Genomic DNA, 22,059 nt, shown 5'->3' with positions numbered 1-22,059 from the left:
CTTCTCTCTCCTTGCTATCACCTACTAGGAAAGGAGGAAGTGAGGGGCAGCAAGAAAGGGATCTCAAAACAGAAACAGGTTGGATGCCCTGAAAGAACCCATGTATATACGCAGCAGGAACATCTCTATTCCAGAAGCAGTTGCCTACTTGAATGCAACTATGGGAGACTAGGTAGGTGTTCAAGCTTATTGCATGGTTTTATGCTGCATCCCAAGCCACAAAACCATTCCAAAAGTCAATCTTACACACATCAAGTTAACAAGTTTGATATGATCCTCTTCAGACTTGAACACCTCTGAAGTGCAAAGAGCACTGGAAGCCTACAGGTTGTCTAAGGCACTGGGCAACGACATTAGTTTGCATTCAACGGAAATTACTTCTAAGACGTAACAGAGAAAGGAAGATTATCAATTTGCAAAGGCTTTATCGTTGAATTGATAAGACAACTTACCATAACAAGAAATACTTCTTCTCTAAACCCTCCACTTACTACAATTGCAAAAAAGCCCCCACAAAACAAAACAAAAAACCAACCATAAAAGCCACTAGCTAAGATTACAATGTGATCTGATCCTACACTGCAGAAGTACATGGAAGAAAGTCCCCACAAAGCTGGCGTCAGTATGTCCCACTGTCCAACCACTCTACTCTGACAAGTAAAAATTAAAAGTGAAAGACAGAATTCAAACAGGACACCATAAAGATATTGGTACTACCAAGGAGAAAACCAGTTAAGCTCACAGATCCTCAAGGGATAAGTTAAAATACCTAAAGCTGTTTGTTTTCAGTAAGCAGACACGGCCCAATGGGATAAAAAAATCAGGAGATGATCAGAGCAGGGTCTGTTAAAGTGATGAAATGAAGAGGGATAGTGTCCCTGCCAACAGCAAAAAATGGATCAGGATGTTGCATAACATCTCTTAAGAGAGCAAACAAAAGCAAAGTTTAATCACACACTTGCCAAGTATCAGCTCTGGAAAGACCTGTATTAAAAGCAGGCCCAAGTTACAGCTGTACCTATTTCACTTTTCACCAAGAGATCCATGGAAAGTTACCTCTTATCACACACACCTCCCTCCACTGGCCAACTCATTATGCTCATTAAATGCTTTCCAACCCTCCTGCTTTATAAGACACTGACAGAGTTGAAGACAAGCTTTGATGCTCTGTCACTTATCTTTAGGAGAGGGAAATAAAACAATAAAGAAGCCTATAGCAACATCTGAAATGGAGCTATGGCCTTGACAGTCCTCCTCTTTTGCAATCAAAAGCCTCTCATAGTAAGTGCTCTGGCTCTAGAGAAATTTTCTCTAAGTAGTTACTAGTAGAATCCAAAAATGGAGTCTGGAAAAATCAAAGTAGAGAGTCCTAAATATAGGAACTCATGCACAGTTATACATAGTTTCAGTTATTCTCTACTACAGAAAATTCAAAGGAAACCAAATATTAATATAAGACTGAAAAAAAGCTAACCATATATTAAAACTGCCTTTCTGCTGGTTTGCAAAACAAAAGAAAAAGGATAATTTCTATGCCAAAGCTCACAGTTAGTGACAGTACACAGAAACCAGAGAGAAATTATAGGAAAAAGTTTTGTTGTAAATCAGACACAAACTGAAAGGTGGACCATTAAAATCATCATTAAATTAATAAATACATTCAGTTAGCCACTATTCTTGACTTCAGCAAATCTCTAAACACCAGAAAGAGGAGTTTCTTCAAATCTAAATATGAAGGCACTATTCAGTTCAGAAAACAATAGATGACATTCAGAAAGAAATAGATGAAATTGCAACACTCTTTTTCCCCTCTCAACTACACGGCAGGAATAAGGAGGACACTAAAAAGAAACAAGAAGGAAGAACATTTCAGAAAGGCTGCAGGATGTGCAATGTGACAAACAGGCCTGCCTTTGAGGTGGGGAAGAAAGAAAAATTATACTTTGTAGAAGAAACAAAACTAGGACCATGTAAAGGCCTTGGAAAATAGGATATAGGCAGAAATAAGTGTTTCATAACTGAGCTGATTCTCTGGGAGTCTTTTTTCAGAGTATTAGGCCCAATTTTAAGACTCCAACCTTGTGTAGAAAGATCACCCCTTCCCACCTGTCTGCAACTCATGTTTCCTACAACACCAATCCCTCTTCTGAGATGAGGAGCTTGAGAAGGACCCAAGATACTTCCCCGACAGCTTCAGTCTTTCAGAGAGATGCAAGGCACTAAGCTAATGGCTGCCTTTGCAGTCACTATGCCCAGTGAGTGAGAAGGTGACTTTGTAGCAGTAACTTCGAGTCTGCCCTTTAAAAATGGTGCTTAAAAAAAAAAAAAGAGCTCTCTTCACTCATATTCAAGAAAATAGACAAGAAAGAAAAGGCTACTCAGATTCTACACCTAAATCTAAGCAGCACAGTAGTAGCAGATGGTACACAAGCACAGCTTTGTTTATGTTTCGAGACCTACTGTACACTTAGTGTAGCATTTGTTGATTTTAATTACTCAAAACTGAAAAGGATGACTTCAAAAACAAGAGACTTTGATATGACCATGATAAGATTTGCTAAAACAAGTTTCAAAATTTTTAGATATATTTCCTATCACAGACAGTAGCGTAGACTATGAAAACATTACACTTATGTTTCATAAAAAGATGATTGTGCTGAATAATTCTGGTGTGGCCGTGGTACTCTGGATTTCAGGCTAGAGAAATTCACATTCCAGTTTTAAATCCACTTACAAGTGATTGATTAGCAAAAATGTAATGAGCTAAGGAGGAGAACTAAAAGTACCATTTATCGATAATGTTTATGGTCTTGGTAATTAAATTACCCACTCTGAAATAAATTCTGTAAAGCTGGTCATTCTGATCTGAGATTATAGGAATTAATAACACACAGGGAAAAGGGAAAAATTATAGAAGGCAGAGCTATAATAATGACCACTTAAATACACGCATATGATATCTGGAAGCTCAAAAGGAGAGAAGCACTTTAGGTTTCAAGAACACTCTGTTCTCCTCCTCCTTTTTGATTGCAAGCCACAAACATACTTAAAAATGTCATAAGTTAACACCAGATACTTACATTTCCATTTTGAAAGGAAGGCAATGTACTGACTGGCCAGCTCATGGGAGCTGGTGGAGTCTCCATGATTTCACACTTCGGGTCTCTTGCAACAATCATCTTAACAGAATTTCCACAGTTTCTCAGGACTTGGGCCACTTGCTCACTGGTCATTCCTTGCACATTAGTCCCTCCAATCTGTAAGATGTGATCTCCTGTCCGGAGCCTCCCATCCTTCAAACACAAATCAAATTGTAAAAAATGTTTCCAGTCTACACATAAAATATCTTTTCCATCACAAAATGGAAACTGTGTACAGGCATCTTCCTGGCCATGAGAGGTAACTGCCACAAAACGAATGGCAATATACTCAATAATTCAAGGAAGAGTTTGTACAATTATGCACTGTTTTTTTCCACAGTACTTAATAGTGGTAAATTAGCCTTTCCAAAACTGAGTAAGATACACAAGTTGAATACCAGTAGTCCTAACAAATTGGTTGCTTTTCTCATTTAGGAGAAAACACAACATTCTATAATCTCACAGGCTCTTATGTGTTGCTGTTTCACAGGATACTCCTCATCAGACAGAGGTTAGAATAAAAAGCATAACATTTTGATTTAGGACTTTTTAAAGCTTTTCCTAATACTGTATTAAGCTGGCAACTCTTTCCTCATGACTAATCCAACCCCAGCAAGTAAATCCACTGAAAGTAACAAGACTCCACACAAACCATTTTTTTACACGATAATTATGATTCATGTCCTACATCATAATTTCTATTATAAGCAATCATTCATAGGACCAAATCCTCAGCTGGTATTGATCAGCAGAGCTCCACCACCTTAGGTACATTGATTTATACAGCAATCAAGGCAGAGGCATTCCCAGGACTAACTCAAACTCATTTATAAACTCATCCAATTTTAACATGTATATGTGCTCATTATTTCACATGTTCTTAATGATGTCTCATTCAGCTGAGAATGATGTGGCGAGTTCTTAACTTACATGCTTCATTTGTAGCCAAAACATTTTCTTCCTTACAGCAAAACAGGTGTTACCCAATAATTAAAAAATACTCATTTATACATGACAGGTTTGGAGGGAGGCAGTCATGCAAAAGCCAACATTTGCCAGTAAACGTCTCTGAATCTCCAATTTTCATTTCCATCTTACAGTAGAGGAAGCACCTTAGACTATCTCTTTTCTGTGTTACTGGATAGTCTCTGCCTGGGTCAGAAAAGGTTTTGTGTCAATCCTAAGGGTCTCCTTGAACCAAACACACCACAAGGCAGGAATCAAATCCCTTTAAATAAAATCCACTAAAAATAGGACATCTTCAATCTATAAACTGAATCTTGTAATGCAATTACTTCAACAGGGCAGATTCTCTTGCCTGACAATTCGTTTAGAGTTTGTCCCTATTGATGTTGCCAAACGTGCCAAATTCTACAGAGGATGTGCAAACCCAGCAAGAGTATTTGTCCTCCCCCAGACTGATCAAAGGCAGAAAATATCAAAAGTATTCAAAATATCAGGACGCTTGACATATTTTCAAAATTTCTGCATGTTCAACAATGTTATAAAAGCCAAGACATGTCTGAAAACCAACTTAATTTATATCAGGCACTGACTTTTTCCTTAATCATACCTTCACCATATTTACTTATAAAGTATATGTTGGCATTCAGACTTTGATGCTATCAGCTTCCTTTTGTTTCAGCATATTAGTTTATTTTAAGACTGTCAAAACCAGTTAATTATACTTAACAATCAAACAAGAAGTGACATAATATAACAAATTACCCGATCTGCTAGTCCCCCAGGAACAATTGTTCTTACAACTACTCCACTCGACTTTCCTCCTACAATTCCAAAGCCTAATCCTGAACCATCGTTAATCAGCTCAACATCTTCAACGTGGCCCCAGTGAATCTGCAATTAATAAAAAGAGGAGATTTTAATTTCGGTCAATCTTCAATGTTTCCCACTTTCACATGTACCAGGAATGCTGACAATTAATCAGAGCAATTTTTTTCTCTCTACCCCACATACTGGAGATCCGTTGGATTTTGTTCCATCAACTTAGACTTCCTTGTAAACACACGGTGGGATCTCTCACCTGTTTTTAAACATACATTTTGTCCTTCACTTTCAGGATAACAGGATACTAGGAAAAAGCTTGACTGAGAAAAAGCAATGTTGAGATTTCTTGCCAAAAAGAAAACTATCTTCTTAGTTTTTCATAAAACAAGGATACTGAAAACAACAGAGACAAGCAGAGGGAGGGTGCCTGCACTGGCCTACTTTTCACTTAGCAGTGCCTAAATTCTTACTTCTGTTATTTCACTTACTCCAAACACCACAAGTACATGCTGAATTAATAGCACAGTACAATATTTTGCCATACTGAATTGGAAGCATGTTTCTAAGCTACACTGTACATGACCTTATGTTCTACAAGACAATCTGAAAATAACAAAGCTGTTAAGCAACCCAAACCCAGCCAATGTTTCTGTCAGATTAATATCTCATAGAAACCAAAATGGAGCAAAGTGGGCAGATTTAAGTCTTCTGTGAATAAAGGATTTATTAGCATACTGAAAATCTTTGCCAAAGCCAGTTAAATATCATAAAAGAAGTTTAAAGACCCCCTGTAGAGATATATATTTGTATTTTATTTTGTTAGTCTGTTCAGTGCAGATCTTTCAATGAAAAAGCAGTTAAAGTTTAATTCTTTAAAATTTTCAGTGCAATAAACAATATTGATTATCCACTAAAACCTTCAGATTTCACTAGCTCTGTAATAATCATGAGGGAAATAATTACTGAGACTAAGGCAAAGCACTGCTCTTAACCAGATTTTCATCAAAACCTACTACCATAATAAATTAAGATTCCAATATTGCAAACCCTGGATTTTAGAAGTGCAGTTTGACCAAATTCAGTGAAGCCACCTGGACCACAGGGTTTTAACACAGAGAGAAGTTCAGCTCTAGCTTACTACACGTCCCAGTGACAATGTCTCCTTGTTCAAGAAAACAAGAGGGTTCACAACCAATTAAATTTGCAGATTAAGAAAAAAATCTGACAAATAAACAGGGATTGAGAGGTTCTTCAACAGATACTTTTTGTTTGTTTTTAAAACAAAGACAAGGCTTTTTGGTTTAGGCAGTTTAAATTGGTTGGGATATGTCAAGCAGTGCTCATGATAAGTTATGTTCACACTCTTGTAAGACGTAATCAGAGCATCTTTAATTGCTGAGCACAAGTAGGTATCAACTGGATATACTCACAAAATGCTTTACCCAGCCTATGCTGAACAGACCTTGATGCTAAGAATATGTTGATCTACCAAAGCTTCTGCCAGCCCATAAAAACCCAGGATCTCTTTTATAACAACTTCATGAAGCTTTGCAATGGAAGCCTTACACTTACTGCATGATCAGTCTAAGTGAAATGTCATCACATCTCAAATCTGATTAAAGAAAAAAATCCCAATGTGTGAAGCTTGCTAACACAAACACAATCATGAAAGAAAAATAATCCAGTATCACAACAACTCACAGTCTCAGGTGGATTTATATCACTTAATAAGACAGTCGAAGTTCTGCTGTTTCCTTGAACTGGCTCCCTAGCAACAACCAGATGTAGAGATCCCGTGGATTGCTGGAGGAGGGCAATAGCGTGCTGATGGGAAATGTTCTGATCCAATGGGGTGCAATTAATGGCCAGTATGTGGTCATTTTCCTTTAGTCTTTGATCCCTTCACAAAACATTAAAAGAAATTTTAAGATGCAGCATGGTGACTTCACATCAGGCTTGTGTCATTTAAATACAAACATGCCAAATACAGTTATGCAAGGTTAAATGTTTATATATTAAAAAAAAAAAAATCTGCTTATTAGACTGCCTTCACTAACATATGAACCTCACGTAATCCACACTGTCCTGAACTGCCCAGCCAGACTTTGTTCCAACTTTATCATGGTACAGCAATTGGCTCCATTTTTTCCTTTGCTTCTATTGAAAATCCAATTAAATTCCCTCATACTTTCTTGATGATATCAAATTACAGGGCAGACAAAAGTTATTTTTGTACTTGCACAATACACTAGGACCTACTTCCCATTATGTTTAGCACTATGTGCTACTATCTGTAAATAACCACAACTCAGGCTATGATATTGTTTTATACCCTTATTTAATCTAAAGATCAAGGAGCTGCATAATTATATTTTACTCAAAATTTACAGTATCAAACTTTAGACAAGAAACTTTCTTCAAGCAATCCACAGTTCAACTCCCTTAAGATAACAAATTTCACAGTTAATTCACCCTAGTGATGAATTTAGATTTGTGACAGGAGAGAAACCATCACTCATCTCCTTTGTTAAATATTCATTCTGAGCACGAGACCAAACTGTTACATAGACAGACACTGCCTTCAAAGCTCTGTAGGAATCCAAAAAAAGTCTCCAAGAGATCTTGTCTCAGGAGCAAAATGGGAAGCACACTGGGGAAATTTATAAAACCTCTGAAACAATATAACTGCACATCTTAACTAAGGCATTTTAAACTTCCTTTTTATCACGCGATGTTTAAGATGTTTCCCAGAAATCACTTTCTTCTAGCACTAACCATATTTTAGATTCTCTCATCAAAGAAAGTGAGCAGCAGGTCATCAAATCCTAAAGTGAGACATTCACCCTCCTTTGACATCCGGATCAGTCCATCTGTCTCCACTTTGAAAGAGCCTAATATGCTTTTCTTTAAGTGTTCTCTGGTGTGTTCTCTGTGGGCCCATAGCCATTATCATTCCAACCTCTCCCTGCTCTTTTTGTCATCCTGTGTTGGCACTTCCTGACATGTGTTATTTAAAAAGTGACACCAATGACTTGAAATCTTAGACACATTTTCTTGAAACATAATTCCAAGCGCTGCATTTGTCTCATGCCAACTCTTGTGGTTTTACAATCACATTTTATTTTTAAAGGATTGCTCTGTCTTTTGTTGTTGGGTGAAAACCCACAGACAATACAGGGAGAAACTGCCTGGAGCCCTGACTCTATGATGACATCTGTGAAGGGATCTTTTGGGAGGACTGGATCTAAATTTACACAGGAAACAAACAGTAAAAACAACTATAAATAGGGTATTGTCATAGGCACATAAATAAAGACACCAGGAGGGGGGAAAAGAGAAATCTTTCAGGGACACAATACATAAAAATTCAAAGAGAGGCTAATTTTCCCCCCCTTGTATTCTTTTCTGAGTTTTCTTTTGTTTTTTAATCAGTATTCAAGATTCTCTGAAGTGAGTCATGATTTCTGGAAATTCCATTTATGAACAGCTTGGATATTTAAAACTCATCTGAAAATCTGATCCTCAAAATATCAGACCATTTAGTTGAAAAGCCAGAATTCAAGATACCACCAAAACACCCCACCAGAACAAACACTTTAGTATGACAGAGCTTTCAACACGGAACTTGTGACTTTTTCCTTCATGGAAACACTGCAATTTTCCAATCCAATTATAAAGATCTCACCTGTCAGCTATGCTTCCCTGCTGGACTTCCTTGACAAAGATACCAACTTCTCCCAAGCTGTGATTTTTAAGGGCAACCACACTAAATCCAAGACCTCCAACAGAAGGCTTTTCAATCGTTATTGATTCTATTTGTCTCCCCTAGTAAAACAGAAAACAAAAATTTATTTACTAATTTTTAATGCAATAGAATGAGCTAGTTTAAAATTTAGAAACACTGGAAGAATTATTCTCCTCCTAAGACTAAACAAAGGCAAAATACTGAATATGTTATTTCTATAAAAGCTCCCCCATTTATTATTTTTAATATAGCAGAGTATTGGATATGCAAGCACTTTGAGGCTCTGAAACCTCAGGGAATTTAAGAGCTGCTTTCACACTTCATTCACATTATAAGATGAATTCCAAACTGGATGAAACTATGACCAAAGTGCTGTCGAGAGCAATATATTGGGCATTTCTGGAAATGCTGCATAGTTAAACTAAATGACTTGTCTTTTGGCTCCCCTTGCTTTTAATGCTGATTCTTAGGTGTGCGTTCAAAAGATTGCAGCTTTTAAACAAAGAGATTAATTTCCTTCCCCTCCCTGCAACTTCACACTTCATGCTAAAAAAAGTTTGCACTGTCTGCTTCTCAGTTCCAATACAAGATTTCAGGGGTTGTTTACTGGGAAATATTACTTAGAGAATTGCACTGCTATAACAACTGTTTTATCCAAAATAACGTGCAGTCTTTACTGTTTGATTTTTTATCTGATGAGTTAATGACACACTAATGAGCAGAGTTATGCTCAAAATATTACAGCTACATTAAGGTAGTCAATTAGCAACAGTTACTTAGTATAGAAAGGCATGACTAACCAATTAAATTAATGGTTCAAAGTAGCACAGAACAATGCATTTGTGGTATAAATGCCAGTCCCACATGGGTGGATGTCTGCACCTGTACAGCTTCCATAAGCATCTGGTACATGCTACATCACAGCATCTGTCTGGCAAAGTTGAGACATACTAAATGAAGAGTTAAATAAAATATTACATGCCACTTCTTTTAATCATTTGCACTGTTCATATATTAACAAAGTTGGTACATTTCCAATTTAAAATGTACTTGATAAAACAAGTCTCTCCATCAAAACAAGTTTTTGCAGATAATTTTCATTTTCTATTAAGTGTCATCAAATACCAAAAAAAGTTTTCTGGCAATGGAAATTTCTTTTCTACGTTGGTGTGCTTGGTAGAGAATAAGACAGAAAAACTGAGAAAGGAAAAAAACCAAAAGCCAAAACACTAACAAACCTCTACTTCCAAAATTATCTTTAACAGGACAAGTTATCCTCAGTATTTCTACTCTTTTACTGGCCAGAAGGCACCACACTGCCCCCAGGTACACAACAAAAGAGTGTGTTTGAAAATGCACTGTGAAAACCTGCAAGAAAAGGTTGGACATTAAAGGAAAATAAGTTTGGTTCACTAAACCCAAGAGCCTTACCTTTGCCATCTGCTGGATGATTGCATTAAAGTCATTGACTCCCAGGTTTGGAGTGAAGGTAGATGCTCTGGGTTCAGGTGAACTGCAAGGTGTGTATGCACTCCCAGCAGCAACTGATCTGTCAGCAAACACTAGTAGCCCTCTCTTTGTAAAATCAAAATCTACTGAACGATCAGGAGGCATATAATTGAGCTGTTGAAAGTGAACAAAGATGTAGAAAAACTATCAAAACCAAAACATTTCCACACATATCAATCTTGTGTGAAGACTGCCAAAGAAGTAAGCATACATATGTTCATATATGCCTATTCACCTGTTTAAATTAGGCACTGTCGATATATAAGCTATAATCATATCAAGTTTGAACTGGTTTTTGGAAGGAAAAGTTCCCTGAATATTTTAGCTGTGTTTCTACTTCACTCACTTTCTCAGTTTCTTTCACTCTGCTTCCCTGCCCGTGCCCATTATCCTCTTTTCACCCCGATATTCCAGAAACAACACATGCAAAAGCAGCAACATCAAAGAAGCCCTCAAGCACTGTTGCAACTGTCATGCAAACCTAGACAATTTTGGCATAAGAATCTTAATTTTTTTTTAAGAATCACTTAGTCACTCAAAGGCCTGGTCCGTATTATCTCCTCTCCAGAGAGGACCCAGGGTACAAAATAACTACCACTGAACATGTTATCATTACTAGAACCTGCAGTTCAATCTCTAGTCCCGGTAAATAATGAAGAAATGCAGACATACTAAACTGAAAAATTCCATTCTAAGTGAAACTGTTCATGAGGGATATGCATAAAAAGAATTTCAAGAATAATAAAATCTTCTAGATATTATAATTCTGAACATTCTGGATATAAAATCCATCATGCTACAGTTAGATATATTCGCATTTTCATACTTTTTCAATAGCTTGCAGACATGCATCCAAGCCTTGGAAGGAGGGAACAGGAGTGCCTTTGGAAGGTTCCTTCTTTTGGAAGAAAGGAACAGCACCTTTGTGAACATGGGGAGAAGGGAGAATGAATGGCACAACCACCACCATGCCACCCAGGCAGGAACACGTGCAATACCTTTGGCAATGCCAGCAAGGTGGCCTCATCCCCATGACACCCACCCCACTGGATCTGCAGCTGGGCAGGTGCAGCAACAGCAGAGACAGGGATGGCTGCTGCTCAGGGTTTGCCAAGGTAGGCCCTGATTTTAAGTTTGCATGTCAAACTCTGGTAACTGCATGGTGAGACCTGCTCATGCAGATGTGACATTGATGCCCAGCTCCACAAGAGCTAAGTGTCAGATGGTGTTATAAACCAACCCACAGAAGTTCCTACATCTGCATCAGAGCTTGGCCAATCGTCAGGGGTGGGTTTCTAGATTATACTTCCCAAAAGAAGGTTAATCATTCTTGCACATGTCAGCAGAAACTAAGTGATGGTGTCTTTTAAGGAGAAAAGATCCTGCCAGGTAGCAGATAAACAGTATTTAGCTTCTGTGAAAAACAAAGGGTCATGGTTCCAGCTGTGCTCAGAACTCAAAGTACTAGAGCTGATGTCTTTTGCAGATGCTTTTCTGTGACTGATGTGGTTCCCATCCCTGCCTCTTCCACATCCCTTTCAAAGCACATTACTCCGTGACCCGTTTGTTGCCATTCCCCTTCCCATTGCAACACTGACTATGTAGGTACTAGCTTGACCAAAAAAAAGGTCCAATATTCACTCACACCAACTTACAGCTTATTAATGAGAGCTTCCTCATTAACACACACCTACGTACCCTGTTTTAAGTTCCAAGTTTACTATAGTTATCTTCTCCCCAACAACTGTAATTGTACACTCACTTGTTCCTTCAGTTGCTTGATGGATTGCTGGAGGGTCAGGATCTGGTTAAACAAAGGGCTCCTGAGGGTGTTCTGCAGAACAGTCAGGTTTTCATAATGTTGGGAATCTCTTTTCTCATGCAGTTTTGCTTGCAGACGATCAAGTATCTGCAGCACCTGCTGTTTATCTGCACAAAAAAGCAGGACAAGTCAGGAGTAGAGCTTCATTTCTCACTGCTTAACAGAAGTAATCACTTTCAGCCTACATACCTGCAGCAGGATTTTCAGGCATGTTGATGGGTATTTTTGGAATTCCTCAGAATAATGAAACCTAGGTGAGGTTTAAAACCAAAATCAAATTAACAACTTAGATATCCAAGAAGAATGCTAACAGATACACAGTTAACAAATTCAATAAAAATATTCTAAACTAAGTATAAAAAATTTAATAAAGAAATGCTACTAACCCCTGTTTTTTACCCCAAATATTCAGCAAAGTTCTCAGTATGGTTAGTTGCACTTCAGCTTCAGCACATTCAAAACTCTTTCCTTGTTCTGTGTGCTTTTCCTTTCACACACAGGAAGGAATATGAACAACTCTTTCAAATATGAGTAAAAACACAAGTCATAAAAACAAACATTGGCCAAGAAAACAGAGTCAGTTACAATCAACCAAATTATTTTTAATATGGACATAAAAGTTGTGATCTTTTCTACAAACTATTAACATCTTCCTATTATTTAGAAGGTACTTTCCTCTTGATTACTCCAACTATTTTAGACAGTATTCTTATCACGATAGCTCTGCCCTGCCACTTGGCATTATAGGTGAAAATCTGCATCTTCCTAGAAAACAACAAGGTTCCCTCCACTCATGAGACAGCACAGCTTTACAGCCCAAAATTGGCCAAATCAGTCCCCAGTCCAACACATTCCTATGGGAGGTCAGCTCAAATCACAGCCTGGGTGTGGAACAGGTGAAAGAAGCTCATTCCCTGCTCTGTGAGCTTGCCTTTCACTTTGCTATGCACATGACAAGCTTTGAAGGAACAGAATATCCTTTATCACGCTCCTCTACAGTGCCAAACAGAACAGGTCTCCAACTGGGGCCGAGGCCTAGTTGGCAGAACAAAAACAACAGACTTGCAATTAGCAGCGATGATAAATTCGTACCCTTACTTGCATGTTATTAAGTTGATGTGGAGCCTGTCATTCTATCAAGGCAGTTGTACCAAAACATACAGGAGAAACAAGGTTTCTTCACTTAGTACAAGATCCTCTGAAAAAAGGCAGCCATTTAATAGCTCAATTTACATAATTTTAACCCTACCCAGTATATAACTGTGCAATTTCAAAAGAAGGTATTTGGAATTATTTTGGAACCAAAATAGCCATACATATATATACACACATATATATATATAAAAAAATCTGTATTTACTTTTTCAGTCTTGAAATTCAAGAGTAGAAAGGGCCATACGCATCTGAATGTGATGCTTAACCCAGGGTAAGCATAACCCGGGGTGGGGGGGGCTCCCTACCAGCAGAACCTCTGATCCTTTCAGCTCTGTCTCTGAGACTATCTGCGCTCACACTGAAAACATCTTGAGTTCTGGAAGGACACTGTCATATTTAAGGAAATATTAACTATGCAGGTGAATAGCTTCTCTTCTCCTCAAGAGTCAGATTAAACTGAATTACCTAATTAAAAAAAAAAAAAAAAAAAGGCAATCAGAGGTGTGTCACAAACCACGACTTCAGATTTATGCCCCCTTTAACTCTATCTGAGTAGCTTTGGCTCCTGGAGGAATTTCTGCAGAACTTGGTGGGTTTGTGTGGTTTGCACCCAAGGCCAAGCAAAATGAGTCGCTTTGAAAGACTATTAACAGATTTAGGAGGTCATTTTAAATCAAACTCATAGCAAGAGTTGAGGCAGCAAACCTGAAAGATTTTCAGGAATGCATCTGAACTTTCCTAAGTGCTGCAGCTTTATTTTCTTTTCCATTTGAAAAAAAACACTTCTAAGAGCACAGCAGCCTTTTATTCTGTGCTGAGATCTGATTCTGAAGAACAGATGAAAATACCATTTCCTTATACATTCCTGAGACTTCATCTAAACCAAAAAGACAAAGCTTAACTTCCTTGGCTAAATATATTGCATGAATTTTAACAAAACAGGACAAAGAATATGGAAATTTGTTCTTTATTCCCCATTTAACTTCCTTCCATTCACTTTCTTCATCTGTTTTTCTACCTCACATCAGCAGTTAGAAGAGGGAAAAAAAAAGCAACACCAAAGCAAAAAAAAACAGCATCAGAAAGGGATGCAAAACAACTCCTATGAGCAAAAGTGGCTTGAAACACCTTTAAACCAGCAGTAGGGTGAAGAAAAGATTAAATGCAGAAAAGAAATGCAGCATGGTAGGAAACAATATTGACTTGACAACAACATGCCCATTTAATAGCTGAAGCCAAGAGGCTGGTCCAGCTCTCCAGCCCTCTTTCATGCATTTTGTTCTTCCCTTTCCATCTACGCTTGCACTCATTCACCTGATCCCATAGTGAGCTGGAACAGGGAGCTAAAAACGCAGGAAAAAAAAAACCTTCCCGTTTTGATAGGGTGAGCTTTTGCCCAGTTAGCTCTCAACTGCCAGGGCAGGCACGCAGGAGGGGGGCGAGGAGGAGTCCTGGGGAAGGGGGACCACACCTTGCAGCAGCAGCAAGTGATGGCAGCATCTCAGCTGCACTGGCAAAAAGAACCATGAGAAATAGCCTGCGTCATTCAAAACCAGCCTCAAAGTGCCGCGCTGACAGTCTCCAAGATTAATCTTTTTTCCATTACAGCGGGTGTAACAATAGCAATTATGACGCCGGGGACAGATCCAAGAAAGAAAAATTTCAGCAGAAAAACATAGGTAAGAGGACTAGGCTCCATCTAGTCCTCTAGGAGAAGGAGGTGCAAAAGAAGGGGGGGGGGGGGAGGGGAAAGATGAAAGAAAGTTTCAGCTTCCTGCTTGAGCTGCTCCAAAGCATTGCTAAGAGCCACTGCAGACCACTCTGTGCCGGTGGATGCCAAAGTGGACCTCAGGTACACTTCGTTTCAAGTTTACACAGCACTTTGGGATTCCTCGTGATCAAAGCTGGTCTCCAGCCAGCCTGCAATGGATTTTAATGATTTTTTGTGTGTGTGTGCAATATGTTAAAACCGCCCTCAGTATTTCTTTGTTCTCTTTTCTTTCATAAAAAGAGAGCGGGGAAGAAGAAAAAGGGTTATATTTTAAAGTAAACAGCCCTTCTGGCGTGAGGGGATCCCTGAAAATATAAATTAAAGTTTTCAAGTGATGTGTAATTAAGACCGGGTCTCTAAGACTGGCTTTTGGGCACCAGAGAAAAACACAACTCCATGCACTATTGAGCTGTTTATGTTTAGGGGCCCAAAAAGCTATGATTAAACAATTTCCAAACACCCAGTCTGAGCAGGGTGCCAACAGACAGTTGCTAAATTAGGAGGTCCATTCCTAGGCAGTAAGTTTGAAGAATGATCCAAACCACTAGCTTATTTTGTTAAAATCAGGTCACCCATTTTGCATGCAACTTCCTTAGCTCCATTCTCCAATTTCTACAGCCACTTATTTATCTTATTGGTAGACAAAACTGCAACCCTTCAGTTCAAAATTTATGTCGCAACTCCCAATATAATTGTAAAATCATTGAGAAAATAATGAATTTCAAGACCTTTAGTGTTTTCTGACACCAGACAAAAAAAAACAAACACACTCCAGGACAGCGTACATCTGGGTTTCTACTGTCTTCACTTTTGAGAGCTGAACTCAACGCATCGTAGGGAGCGGGAAAGCTTCATAAGGTTTTGTATGAAATCCTAAGGCTTGGATCTTCTTCAAAAGCAGACTAAGAAAAAAGGAATTCCTCCATGCTGATGCCAGCAGAGGTCATCACATAAGAGCTGAAAGGTTTAAGTCTTCCATTGCCATCACCCCCCTGCCAGATGCCTGCCACTTGAACAGAGACACGGGTGCTCAAGCCCGGGTGCTCAACCCTGGCACATCCCAGAGGCAGAAAGGAACACCCCTGGCAGTGGCCTTGACAAAGACCTGCCCTCCACAAAGGGCTGCTGAAAGAAAAAAATGAGTTTCCTGCTGGCCTCTGGAGTAGGACACGGTTCAGCCAACAGAGACGCTTCTGCCCATTTATCCCCACTCATCTAACAACTACAACCACTTCTGCCCTTCAACTTGGCCTCCAACAATCTGTGTCCTTCCAGGAGATGGCCTGCAGGGAAAGTCCTGCCTCATGGCAGGCTCTCTGCTCAGGATGGGTGTAACCTTCTGGGACATAAAATGCCACAGTCCTTAATGCACAAGTGCTAACTGCTGCTAAGGCTTTCTGCAAAGTGTTTTTGCTGCAAAGGCAAACTGCTTTCAAAGCCTCCTAACATGGCCTTGTCTGAGCAGCCTGCCACAAAAACAGCCAAGGGTACATCCCAATCCAAAGTCACCTTTCTGCACTAATACAGTTGCAATATTTTCTGGCCTTTTTATCATCCTCAGCAGAGAGATCTCCAACATGAAAAATTTCAGCCCAAACAGTTTCAAATTTGATAAAGGCCTAAGAAATGGGAGAAAGCATTTGCTAGTGTGATCTCAATCCTAAATTGACCTAACACAGCATCACCTGTAACTTCAGATATTAAAAATTACAGAGTTTACACCCCATCAAGTGATTATGGACTGTGAAAAACACATTATTCGAACACATATTTTGCTGTCCTACAAGTTATGCTCAGTTTTCCATCCTGGTAACGTAGAGAAGAATTCAGTCCAGGCTTAGCCTGCACACACACACCTTTCAGATGAAACCAGCAAAACCTGCTGCTCTGTGTAACGCTGCAGCATTTATGAAGGGTAAAGCAGGTCAAACCTAAATAGTTTAAAAAAACCTACTCCATGGGCAAACCTGTCCTGTCCACAAGACAAGGAAAGCAACAAACCTAAAATCCTGCATCTGTGATTACCAGTCTCCATGGAGATGAAGAGGAGCCTTACCCACTCCCAAGGCATGCTAACTTTTAACAAGCAGAACCTGAATTCCTCCAAGCTCCTCGAGGGAAGTGTCTGTGTGGGTTCTCTGATGTGTAATAGAAGGGTGAGCTCATGTCAAAGCCATTCTCTGTGGAGCAATAACATGGTCTCAGAAACCTGTTCTCACAAAGCTTGAGGAAAACTTGCTTCTGACACCTAGGTATTTTCGTGTTCTAGTGAAATTAGTCTATAAATCCTAGAATTACTAAGATCACCGTGTAGCTGATTAACAAATCACTTCATGGGGGAGAAGAGTTGTTCGACCTGGAACCATCCTGAATTTCTAAGCTCCAAAAGCTGACAAGCAACGTGAAAGAACGGTTTTCCTATTAACCAACCCCTAAATAAAGGAAAAAAAAAAACACCCAACAACAAAACAACCTGCTTTGTTCAGAATTTCTGAACCGACTGGCAGGATTGCAAACGGTTTGCTCCGTCCCGGGCGCCTCCTCAGCACAGCAGCTCTGCAGGGGTGGAAGCTGCCCCGCGACATGGCGGCTCCGAGGTGACTCCCGCGCCCCGGAGGGCTTTCCCCCGCCGCCAGGAGCCGCACAGCCCCCCCCCAGCCTTCTCCAGGGGTGTCAAGGAGCCACCAAGGCCCCGAACCTGAAGGGCTTCGAGGTGCGAGTCTCCGGCCAAGCGCAGGCCGGTGTCCTCACCGTGCGGTGCTCACACCGCCGCACGGGCCAGGAGCTGAGCGAACGAGGTGCTAGGAAAGGTTTCTCCGGAGGATTTATACCACAAAAAGCGCTAGTGCCAGGCAGAGCCTCCGTGTCCGACGGAGGCACCAAAACTTCCCCAAAAGAGCCCTCCTAACAACCTGACTCCACCTGCCGGGAGAGCCGCCCCCTCCCAGGCCCCGCACCTGCGGGCTCCCCTCGGAGGCGCGGCCGCCAGCCCCTCCGCCTTCCTGGCCCCAGCGCCTTCGCTACCGGGAGTCCCGCCCAGGCCGCCGGGGCCGGGGTTGCGGGGCCGAGCCGGGGCGGGAGGAGCGGAGCAGCGCCGGGCTCCCCTCAGCGTTGCGGGGGCACAGTGCCGGTGCGGGGCCGGGGTCCCGCCGCGCGGTACCTGCGGGCGGGCTGAGGCGGCGGTCGGCGCGGCGCGATGGCCGCCGGCTGCACCTGGGCGGAAGCGGGAGGGAGCTCCCCTCACCTGCGGCGCAGGAAGCCGGGGCGGCGCGGCGGGAGAGCCGCCTCCCGGGGGACGGCCGGGCCGGGCCGGGCCCTGCTGCGGGGGCGGGAGCGGCCCGGCGGGCACGGGCGGCGGGGGAAGCGGCAGCGCTGCCGGCAGCCCCCCCCCCCCTTCTCGGCTCCGGGATGCCCGCAGCTCCAGCTGAGCGGGACGAGCCCTCAGGTGCTGTGGGGAAGTATGTCCGTCCGGAGGCTCGGGGAAGGGCAGGTGGTGTAGGAGTTTTGTCCCGCAGCCGGGGCTGAAGCTGGTGAGCAGGACGTTCAGTCAGGGCACGGGGACCCGGGGTAGCTTAACAAGCCAGGTCAGCTTTCAGACCATCTTGGCTTGTACTTGCCAACCGCAGGCCCAAAAGACATACATATCAAGATGGCCACCGAATCCCCAGTGAGGGCAAAACGTAGATGTGGACTTCAGAGGAAATCTTTATTCATACTCATCAAACATGAACATAGAGCCCTTTTCAGCTCAAATTCCCGGAGAAGCCTCAGCAGCCCTGCTCCTACCACTTCCAAAGGAGGCAACAGCAAAAGCCAGAAGAGGACCAGGATTTGGATGGACTGCAGTGATTCCCCCCGAGCACTAAACTGGCAACGCAGAAGAGTTTATCACAGCTTCGCTGCTCCCAACAGCAGTCCTGGAACACACCGCCCTGCCTGCAGGGTCCCAGAGACACGGCACTGTTGCCTGGGACGGCTGGTGTATGAGGGGGCAGTGGCTGAGTCCCCTGCAGAGGCAGCTCAAGAGAAAGGAATAAAAGCAGTTTTCCTATTGCTAGTTGCAAAATAGTGAACATAAATAATTTTAGTGGAAGTTAATTGCAGGAACTGTAGGTGCTTTCTATCTCCAAAACCTGTATGTTGGTCTGCTTTCACACTTTTTAGATATGTATGTAGATAAAACTATAAACTCTCAAAAATAATTTGTATTTTGCTACACTGTCCCACTGGGTCATGTGCAGAAGATCTTACACAGCCCTGGTAGTTGCATAGGATAAGGGCTACAAAAAGTTTGGAATTTTACCTCGTAATTTAGGATTGATTTCCCCTCGTGCCCGTTTTGCTTTACTAAGCAATAGCGGTTGCACTGGAGCATGCAACATGCTAGTAACATATTTCATCCTCTTCCTTTAAAAATTCAGATTCCAAATGCCTAACTTGCCAGTCCTTACTCTCCATTTTAATTAATGTAGCGCTCGTGAGAAGTGACAGTTTTTCTGACAGTGATGAACAGCAAGTCGTGTATTTATCCACCCGAGAGATGCACGGCAGACAACAGAGCCAGGCGCTTTTCTCATCAGTGCACCTCAGTCTTGATCTCCAAGGGCTGAGTTCATTACAGAGCACACTCTGGCCCTGGCCTTTCACTTCCAGTTGCTGAAATGAGTTATCAATTTTCATTTGCATACTTTGCTGAACTCTAGACTGCCAATTTAATTTACACCAATCTCCCAAAAAGCTGTTAGATGGCAAAAGTTTACATTCACTGCCTGAGCGCTTTGTAAGCCATCCACGTATTCTTTCAGATTCTTTGAGTATCTGGGACTGTGACAAACCTTACGTTGGTACTGACAGACTCATATGTAAGTCACCATTCATTCACCAAAATAATAATCAATAAACCCAAAAGACTTCCAGAAGGGCTGGGTAGCGACAATGTCCTCTTCAATACTACCCTGTATTTGCTTTCAGACTTTTTCAGGTTCTAGGTCCCAACTACTTTTTCAGGAAATGCTTCAAGGGCAAATGTAAACTCTCAGCAGCAGTGCTGCCTTTCCTGGGTATGTTTATCCTGGATTCTTCATCTCCTAATAACAGTCCAGGATTCCCAGCAGGTCATAACTGAAAACTGACACCTTCCAACACTAGAAAAACATGAAATAACCTTCAAGGAAGTGAGAAAGGCTTGGTAATCACCACAAAATGCCTTACAAAGAGCAAACACTGATGAAGATGAAAGCTTTCCTGCTCCAAGCTTTTAGTTTTCATTTTAAACAACGAAATAAAAAGCTGTTTTAACAACACAATCCCAGTTGTATGGGAAACCAGAATAACCATTTCAAACTATTTATTTTAAGCAAACACTAGGGACAGCCACGGTGAACCATTTCACCTGGTGAGCCAAAGTTACAGCTTCCTGTTGGGAGGATCAGAGCGGGCTCACCCCTCTCCTGAGGAGATGCCCTCACCCGGCCCTTCCTGCTGCGGGTGAATCGCCTGCCCGACATCCCACAGCGACCCCACCGCCCTTCGGCCGCCGCCGGGAGGCCACGCAGCGTCCCGCCCGCACCGCCGCGGCCCGCCCCGAGCCCGGGCTCCTCACGGCCGCCATCTTGAGCAGGGGCCGCTCGGCGCCGCCCGGCAGGTGCTGCGGGTGGGCGCCGCCATCTTAACTCAGGGCACGCGCCGGCGGGCGCCCCGCCGGGGCTGCGCGGGGGCCATCTTGAGCAGGGGCACGCGCTGCTCGGCGCGGATGGTTTGCCGAGGCCAAGCCCCTGCGCAGCAAAAATCCCAAACCAGGCCCCTCAACCGCCCGCGAACAACTGGCGGGACCCGCAGGCCGGGCGGGCTCCCTGGCGGCGGCGGCGGGGGGGGGCCGCTCCTCCTCGCGGCGCCGCCGGGCCGCGGTGTCCGCTGACGGCAGCGGCCGTTCCCGTCATGGCCGCCCGGCCGGGGCGGCTGCCGGCGCAGCGGGGCAGGCGGAGGAGCGCGGCGGAGGCCCGGATCCTGCTTCTCCTCTGGTTCGCGGGTGCAGCCGTGCAGGGAGCGGCGGGCTCGGAGCCGCCGCTCAAGTGCGACGAGCTGAGGCTGGGGCAATATCCTGAGCGCGGCCGGGGCCGGGGCGGGCAGGGGGGGCTGGGTTGCCATGGCGATGGGGCCCGGGAGGCTGAGGGGCCGGCGGCGGGTCGGCCCGGGCTCGGTTTGCCTGACAGGGGCTTGCCCAGGCCCCTCGGGTGGAGGGGATGGGGAGCGGAGGGCGTGAGGTACCTGCCAGGGAGCGGTCCCTCGGGTGTCAGGGAAAGCCTCAGGTCAGGAGCCCCGGGGGGGTCTCGGCTGGAAGGAGCGGGAGAGGGAACGTCTGCAGCAGCGTGGGCTTCTTTTGGGGGTGGTGCGGTGTGGGTGCTGGTTTGCGGGGTCCCTTTCAAAGAGAAAACCCCACGGGACGAGAAACCCCTCTCCCCCAGCCCTCCACCTTCTTGTTTTTGGCAAGACAGCCGAGGGAGACGCGGTGGCTCTGCGAAATACCGGGTCCTGCTCCCAGCGGTCCGAAGGAGCAGGGCGCAGGTGCTGCAGGCGCCAGTCGTGAGGCTCCTGCCTCTCCCAAGGCGCCTCGGGCCTTCCCCAGGAATTATGTGTTGATGGTAGCTGGCAGGTATCGATGGAGCTGCAGATCAGAAGTGTCAAGAAAGCAAATCTTAGAAAGTTAACTCTTCTGCTTGGCTGTGGAAGTTCAGACCTCTGGAAATAGGTTCCTGCTCAGGTTTTTTTTCAAGTTGAGAGTCCTGAAGTTCCAGATGTTCATTTTGAGGTGTTCTTTGAATTTTGTGTGTTACTGTAGATTTAATCTTGTCAACCAAATGCCTCAATTTAAAGTTACTCTGGAAACTGAAATAAGACGGCTAGATCAGGTGTGCTACCTTGTTGCCTTCAAATACAGAGGCCGTGACTGATAAATATGGTCGTTCCTTTAGGTAGTGCTGACTGCAGCTCTAATTAAACATAGAGCTTATGTGATATATTGGTGTATTAAATCGGATTATGAGTTTTTCTGTATGGTAATGTGCTCTTCCTATTTTGGGGGATGGGTAGGAAGTAAAAGTGACATCAAGGTGCATCTTAAGTCCTCGGG

The 22,059-nt window shown here is 43.0% G+C and overlaps 2 protein-coding genes across 9 annotated transcripts in view; one reads left to right on the top strand and one right to left on the bottom strand.

The window, feature by feature from the left end:
• PATJ (PATJ crumbs cell polarity complex component) overlaps positions 1 to 18,146 on the bottom strand; it is a 150,482-nt gene extending 132,336 nt beyond the window's left edge. For 3 of the 5 annotated variants that reach the window (XM_051625060.1, XM_051625061.1, XM_051625063.1), the window contains exons 1-8: positions 18,091 to 18,145; positions 12,194 to 12,254; positions 11,945 to 12,111; positions 10,105 to 10,296; positions 8,614 to 8,753; positions 6,630 to 6,828; positions 4,869 to 4,997; positions 3,081 to 3,293 (exon numbers count right to left, since the gene is read on the bottom strand). In XM_051625060.1, the coding sequence (XP_051481020.1) occupies positions 3,081 to 3,293; positions 4,869 to 4,997; positions 6,630 to 6,828; positions 8,614 to 8,753; positions 10,105 to 10,296; positions 11,945 to 12,111; positions 12,194 to 12,215 (1,062 nt within the window). In that variant the 5' untranslated portion in view covers positions 12,216 to 12,254; positions 18,091 to 18,145. Of the gene's footprint in view, positions 1 to 3,080; positions 3,294 to 4,868; positions 4,998 to 6,629; positions 6,829 to 8,613; positions 8,754 to 10,104; positions 10,297 to 11,944; positions 12,112 to 12,193; positions 12,255 to 18,090 lie in introns of all 5 variants that reach the window. The other 2 variants (XM_051625062.1, XM_051625064.1) reach the window with 1 other exon arrangement.
• A 2,315-nt stretch (positions 18,147 to 20,461) lies between these two features.
• Positions 20,462 to 22,059, top strand: part of TM2D1 (TM2 domain containing 1) — a 28,260-nt gene continuing 26,662 nt past the window's right edge. For all 4 annotated transcript variants that reach the window (XR_007889990.1, XR_007889991.1, XR_007889989.1 and 1 more), the window contains exon 1: positions 20,462 to 21,029. Coding sequence is in view for 1 of the 4 variants with exons in the window: in XM_051624414.1 (XP_051480374.1) it covers positions 20,868 to 21,029 (162 nt within the window). In the remaining 3 variants the exon portion in view is untranslated. The remainder of the gene's footprint in view (positions 21,030 to 22,059) is intronic.

The sequence above is a fragment of the Apus apus genome, chromosome 7 (assembly GCF_020740795.1).
Source record: "Apus apus isolate bApuApu2 chromosome 7, bApuApu2.pri.cur, whole genome shotgun sequence".
Taxonomy (NCBI): domain Eukaryota; kingdom Metazoa; phylum Chordata; class Aves; order Apodiformes; family Apodidae; genus Apus; species Apus apus.
The sequence above is the reverse complement of the archived record's forward strand: the minus strand, read 5'-3'. Positions and strand labels throughout refer to the sequence as shown.